The sequence below is a fragment of the Phalaenopsis equestris genome, unplaced genomic scaffold (genome assembly GCF_001263595.1).
Source record: "Phalaenopsis equestris unplaced genomic scaffold, ASM126359v1 Scaffold200670, whole genome shotgun sequence".
Lineage (NCBI taxonomy): Eukaryota > Viridiplantae > Streptophyta > Magnoliopsida > Asparagales > Orchidaceae > Phalaenopsis > Phalaenopsis equestris.
Window position 1 is genome coordinate 1 of NW_018220481.1, and position 6,883 is coordinate 6,883.

The 6,883-nt window shown below is 32.1% G+C and overlaps 1 protein-coding gene across 4 annotated transcripts; it reads left to right on the forward strand.

Annotated features, from left to right (window-relative positions):
* Positions 1-37: 37 nt before the first annotated feature.
* On the forward strand, positions 38-6,825 carry LOC110035912 (putative anthocyanidin reductase). Of its 4 annotated transcripts, none has more exons than XM_020740247.1 (7): positions 38-224; positions 303-470; positions 566-768; positions 3,329-3,488; positions 4,649-4,859; positions 5,388-5,479; positions 6,645-6,825. In XM_020740247.1, exons 1-7 carry the CDS (start codon positions 92-94, stop codon positions 6,650-6,652), a joined length of 975 nt encoding a protein of 324 aa, XP_020595906.1. In that variant the 5' UTR covers positions 38-91; the 3' UTR covers positions 6,653-6,825. The 4 variants fall into 4 exon arrangements, with proteins under 4 accessions (XP_020595906.1, XP_020595905.1, XP_020595904.1 ...); XM_020740246.1 differs by having other exon boundaries at positions 5,388-5,514; positions 6,645-6,824; XM_020740245.1 differs by lacking the exon at positions 6,645-6,825 and having other exon boundaries at positions 5,388-5,821.
* The last annotated feature ends 58 nt before the right edge of the window (positions 6,826-6,883 follow it).

The following is a 6,883-nucleotide window of genomic DNA, read 5'->3' on the forward strand; positions in this document are numbered from 1 at the left end:
TTTATGTAATTATCCTTCTTTTTTTAATACAATTCAATCAAAACCTTAGTCTCTCTCTTCCGCTGTTTAGAAAACAGGGCCAAAATCGAGGATGGACGCCGGCAATGGAACTCCGGTGAACGCTACTTTCTGCGTGACTGGCTCTACCGGCTACATCGGCTCCTGGCTCGTTTGTTCTCTCCTCCGGCGAGGCTTCACCGTTCATGCAACAGCTAGAGACACCGGTATGTCTATTTCCTTTCCTTTCCCTTTCTAAAACCTCATATATGCATGGCGGATTAATCTAAATAGAATGATACAAGGCAAGGCGTCCTATCTTCTATCACTCCCGAACGCTTCTAACCGGCTAAAGATCTTCAAATCGGACCTCAGCGAGGAAGGGAGTTTCGATGAGGCCGTGAAGGGCTGCGTTGGTGTGTTCCACGTTGCTGCATCTATGGAGCTCAGCGTAGAGCATGAAGAAGCCATTGGTACTCTTTTTTACTTGCTATTGCTTTCTAAATGTTTGCAGGATTAGTATATTAAGAAGGGAATGATTGAACCCTTTTGGACGAGGAGGTGCCAGATGCGATGATGGAGACAGCAGTGAAGGGGACAGTCAATGTCCTACAAGCTTGTTTAAGATCCAAGTCTGTGAAGAAAGTTCTTTTCACTTCTTCTATCAGCACAATCTCAGCAAGAGAAGAGGGAAGGGGATGGAGATCTGTAGTTGATGAATCATCTGTTAACCCTATTGATTTAGTTCTGAATACTAAGCCTTGTGGATGGGTGAGTATCATTATTTTGTCTGATAAGGATGATAAAGAACTTCAATTGTCTAAATGAACTTGGGAATGTTTGAGTAGATAAGAAGGCCTAAAATACTTGGCTTATTCTAAAATACTTGGCTTATTCTAAATGGCATTAGATCTTTAAAAAAAAGGCCTTAATTTTTTATGAAATTCCTCTTTAAGTCATTTTATGCACATAGTTTGCTTCAAGTTTAAATCCTTAATTTGGTTTCTTATGAACCTTTTTTATAAGATTTTCTCCTTTCATCTTTGATCACCTTATCTTATATTAGTTAGTTTTTTTTTCTACTTTAAACTATGTATCTATAAGAAGCACCTTTCGTTGTTTAGTCAAAATTTTTAGAAACATATAATTTTGTTGGAATAAGAAAAAACTTCTTTAATCCAATAAAAGCAACTCTATTTGTGATTTAGAAGTTATTTTTTGAAATGAATTAAGTGTTTTTATTGTTTTTTTTTGGTTTTTGTTCACAGTTGAAACTCATATTCTTCAATAAACCAATCTAGGGCCTTTTAATAGGATTTATCATTAGATTTATTAAATCCAGGCCAACAGTTTCGTGGTTTTGTAAACTTTTGGATTTAAAATCCAAAATTTTACCATCGATTCGACTTAAATCCAAATTTATTAAACCCAATGATAGGATGGATTTAACGGATTTACGATTTATGGATTTTTTGGATTTAGAATCCAAAATTTTACCATCAATTCGACTTAAATCCAAATTTATTAAACCCAACGATAGGATGGATTTAACGGATTTACGATTTATGGATTTACTAAATCCGAATAACACTAAATATAAAAAGAAAAACTTAATTTCTCTAATCATGTTCTGTTTCATTATCATGCTTTAGGGTGTTAAATTGGGTTTGAGGGTCAGGTTTGGGTTTGATCCAAAGTTGACCAGACCCAAAATTACTTGGCTCAAACCCAACCCTAGAAGTGTTAGAAAGTCAAAAAAAAGAAAAAAATTGAAAAGAAAAAAATAGAAAGAGTTAGCACGAGTAAAGATAAATTTTAAACTACTAATCTTAACCCTAAACCTAACTCGAACTTGACCCACCTTTAATCCGCCGAAAAGAAAAAAAAGGAATTGGCGAAAATTTTGAAAACGTTTAACGTTTAGGGTTAGTAGGATTTAGTAAAGGCAAAATTTTAAACTATTACACTTAACCCTAAACTCAACTTGAACTTAACCCGCCTTCAATCGGCCGACCCGAACTCGACTTTTAAAACCCATTTAACATAAGATAATAACTATTTGAGTTGATTTTGAGTTAAAATTGGGTCAATATCGGTCGATTTTGATTTGGCGTGTCTATTTTGTGTTAGCGGGTCAATATTGGGTTGGCAAGTTGACCCGAATCCGACCAGAAAATTAAATTTGTTAGGATTTCTAAACCGAACCCTACCCAAATACTATTTGGGTCCACATAAACTTGTATTTTTTGAGTCGAGTTGACATGTCGGATCAATTTTTGACACCCTTACTTTAGTATTCATCTTTAAGGACCCTTTTTTATCTTGCCAACAATCATTATTCGTTCGTCCTAAATTATATGGAGCTATAATTTATTCATTCATTCCCAAAGAAGTATAAATTTAAATTGCACTATAAGCATATGAGTCGGGCAATAATTGGATTTGTTTTATCTTCATTTTGTTTTTTTTATTTACCATTGAAACAAAAAACATAATTTTATGATTTAATTTCTTTTCATTTCCAGTAACAAAAAATAGAAAATTTGTTTGGCAAAAAATGTAATAAATAAATAACTATATATATATATATATATATATATATATGTGTGTGTGTGTGTGTGTGTGTGTGACGGCATCAAATCTGCAATCATTTAATTGTTATATTTAGTAGTTCATAATCATGTTTAAATTAATAGCTGCATCGTCATCCAATAAATTTAATTCTTTATTACAATTATCCCGAAATTATTTTTAACAACAAATACCTTAACAGTTTAAACCATACTAATCACACGCAATAACTTACTGTGGATAATATATATATATATATATCTGTGTGTGTGTTTGTGTTTGTGTGTTTGTATCTTAATTAAGTCAAAGCATTAAAAATAATCTTTTTTAGTACTGGTAATCCTAGTGACTAGAATCATGCTAATGAACCCGTTAATCTAATTTTCAAAGCCTGATTACTGAAATAATAAAAAAAAAAACTATAAAAATTTTTTAATCTTAATTAATTCTCTTATTAATCTGTGTAGCATTACCATATAGTTGGTGTTAATTTTATTAATTATCCTGTAGTTAATTTGTATAATTTAACACTAGTAAAAATAATATTGGTTTTAATCCTAACACTAATTAATCTCTAATAGCCTAGTCAGTCTATATAATTGAATCATGCCTGTTTCCAAAGGTTGTTTTCTTACTTGAGTGCCTCACAAACGACCATAAGATGGAAGTGAATTCAAATAAGAACTTATCAATTCCAACAAGATTTCATTTTACTTTATATGGTTTGTGTTGTAATAGTGTTTCATTTATTGAGATGCAGGTCTATGTTGTATCAAAAATTATGACAGAGGAGAAGGCATTTCAATTTGCTAAGGAAAATGGTATTAATTTGGTGTCCATCATCCCGCCTACAGTGGCTGGTCCATTCCTAACTCCCTCTGTGCCTGTCAGTATCAAAGTTCTATTATCCCCTCTCACAGGTAGTTCACAACTTGAATAAAGAAGGAAATATTATGATCTCTGCAATCCATAAACAGCATCAAGAAGCTTTTACAGTCTGTTTCATCATTACTTTGGTTTGAGTTTTCAATTGATCTACTGCTACTTGTGTTGAGCCTTTTATAAATCCTTACATCAACCCTCAAAAATTGAGGATTCAACCTTGTTTCTAATATGATGCAAATTTACTATTTGCACAAACAATAATTAATTGAGACAAGCAAACCATCTTAAAGAAATCTAGTACTTACATATATATACATCTCCTCTCACAGAATATACATACATACATACATACATACATACATACATACATACATACATACATACATACATACATACATACATACATACATACATACATATGTATGTATGTATGTATGTATGTATGTATACTCTGTGAGAGATGTTAGCAGTAGTAGATCTAGTGACAGAGTTGTAACTATGGACAGTCAAATTATTAAAAGGTGCCGACGTTTTAGATATCTCGTGTCTATTGTTCAAAGTGATGGTGATATAGATTGGGATGTTATTAGTAGAATTCAAGTTGGTTGGCTGAAGTAGAGGAATGCTTCAGGTCTATTCTGTGATAGAAAAGTACCGCTTAGACTTAAAAGAAAATTTTATGAGATGGTGGTGAGATTTGCAATGTTTTATGGCACAGAATGTTGGCCTTTCAAGAGAAGCATAAAGCTAAGTTAAGTGTTGTTGAGATGAGAATGCTTAGGTGGATGAGTGGCTTGACACTTAGAGACAAAATGCTAAACAAATGTTTTCTTAAAAGGGTTGGTGTAGCTCCAGTGACAAACAGGATTAGAGAGTCATCTTAGATGGTTTGATCACATTAAATGTTGACTATCTGATGATCCGGTTAGGAGAGTAGATGTTTTAGATTTGATTAGGATAGGAAAAGTAGAGGTAGATCGAAAAGGATTTGGGCATATTGTATAAAAAATGATCTTAATTTATTAAAATTAAATAAAAATATGTCACTCAATAGGACACAATAGAGAAAAATGATTCATGTAGCCGACTCCACTTAGTGGATAAAGGTTTGTTATTGTTATTGTTTTTCTATTCTGTTTTTCTAAATTTCATTCATTGATCATCATATTGAATTCTTCGTATCTCTGCTTCTCAGGTGATCCATATCTCTATCCAGTATTAATAACAGTGCACTCCAGATTGGGATCAGTCCCATTAGTCCATATTGAAGACTTGTGCAACGCACAGATATTCCTCATGGAGAAGGACTCAGCTGAAGGCCGTTACATCTGTTCTGCCGGCAGCTCCACATTGCCTCAACTGGAAGAACTTTTATCTGAGCATTACTCATCTTTCAGCTGTAAAAGGCAAGTGTTTTACTGCTTAAATGATTTTTTTTAAGGAAAAAAGAAGTGGATTTAAATGGTTTTGGAGGGCTATTTTAGTCCCAAATTATCCAATACATTCAATTTAGTCATTTTACTCCTCAAATTTGATCCAAATTTGTCCATTCATTTCTCAAATTCATTCTAAAATAATCCAATGGAGAGATTTTTTTGGATTATATTTTAAGATTAGAGGAATTAAAAAAATTGAATAAATCAGACAGCTAAAACTATGACCTCGTAAAATTGGGTTGGAACCAACTTTATTTTTTAGGGTGGCCAAAATCACTAAAGTTTTGGGAAAAAAACATATATCGAGGGCGTAGAATTACTAAATTGCCTAAGGTACATAACAAAAATTATTATATATTACTACTTGTATAGAAAGTTTCAAATTCCAGGGTAGACAATTGCCCACCTTGGACATAACTTGATTCCGTCTGTGTACAAATAGCTCAAGTTCATTTTGATCTTTTTCTTAAAAAGCCTTGCTAAATTTGCACGTCCCAGGTACACAAAGGAATCACATGATGGAGCTGCATCAATAATTTCCTCTAAGAAGCTAACAGACTTGGGTTTTGAGTTCAAGCATGGCATCAAAGGTATTGTTGAGCAGAGTATTGCTTCTTCTACTGAGGTTGGTTATTTATAACTTTCCAGCTTAACAAAATATTTTTCTCTGCTTCTTCTTGCTATGGATGATCAGTGCCGCATCAACTTAGCAACCTCCATTAACTTATTCTATATAAATAAATTTCCTATTCCTAAGTTTGATCTCACATTCATTGGTAATGCACTTTTATTTCAGATTATGTTAAAGATGAGGAATTGGATGAGAAGTAGAAATTATTTTTATTAAAAATGTGGATGCAAACTAAGATCGTGTTTGGTAGCATCCTATTAATTGGATTTAGCGATGGATTTAACTTAAATCCCGCCAAACATAAAAAGATCACAAAAAAAAGAACAAAATGAAAATTAAATTTAACGTTCCATTAAATCAAATTTTCTAATTTTTATCTGTTTTTGCTCGTGTTCCGTGTCTTTGACAACTTAAATCCAGATTTATTGAATTTCATTGTGTGGCAAATTTATTCCGTCGTCGCTGGCGAGCTCCGCCGCTGCAGATAAATCTGGATTTATTGGATTTAATAGATCCTGTTTAACGTAAATCTAAGTTGCAGCCAACACCGCCTAATTGAATTACAAATATGACAAATTAGTTTTCTTAAGGATATGCTTTCTTAGTTGTAGTGAACATGAAAAGAAAATTTTATTAATTTTTTTATTGAGACTTACATGTATTTTTTTCCATAAGAAATAAAAATAATAATTTTCATCAATCGAAGTTATATCCATTTTTTTCTCAACCAAACAAATATATCTATCTTCAACCAAACTTTTTTTTTCTTTTAACTTCTTTTCTCACTTTCTTTTCGGTAAAACTGCACAGAGGATGTATTAATTAATAAAAAAAAAAGTAATTTACGTACATAATACAAAATTCTTATATTTTTACATATCTAACACCCAAACTTTGATATTTAGAATTCTAACACTTAGATACATAAATTCATGTATAACAAGATGTATTTGACTTTTTATAACTTTGTGCTAGTAATAGTTTTATGTGCTGTTGAAAATGTGTGTGTTATACATGTACGTATAAATATTTAGATGTTGACATGTTAATACGTAAGAAATGCATGACACAAAAAAATCACTAATTCAAAATTACACTTTTCTTAATTAACTTTTGATTCATAGGAGGTTAGATGATATTGTCTTTGACGTTGCAAAGCTGCAAAGATAACTGGACGTCGACGCAAAAGTACTTCGAGATATGAAATTTGGTTAAAAAAACAAAAAATGGAACACAACAATTTTCATAAACTGTCTCTCGATGGGCAGCCAAACACCCCCTTTAAAGAATGATATCTGTTTAGCATCACTTTTAATTTTTTATGTTCTGTTTTATTTTATTATGTGTGTGTGTGTGTGTGTGT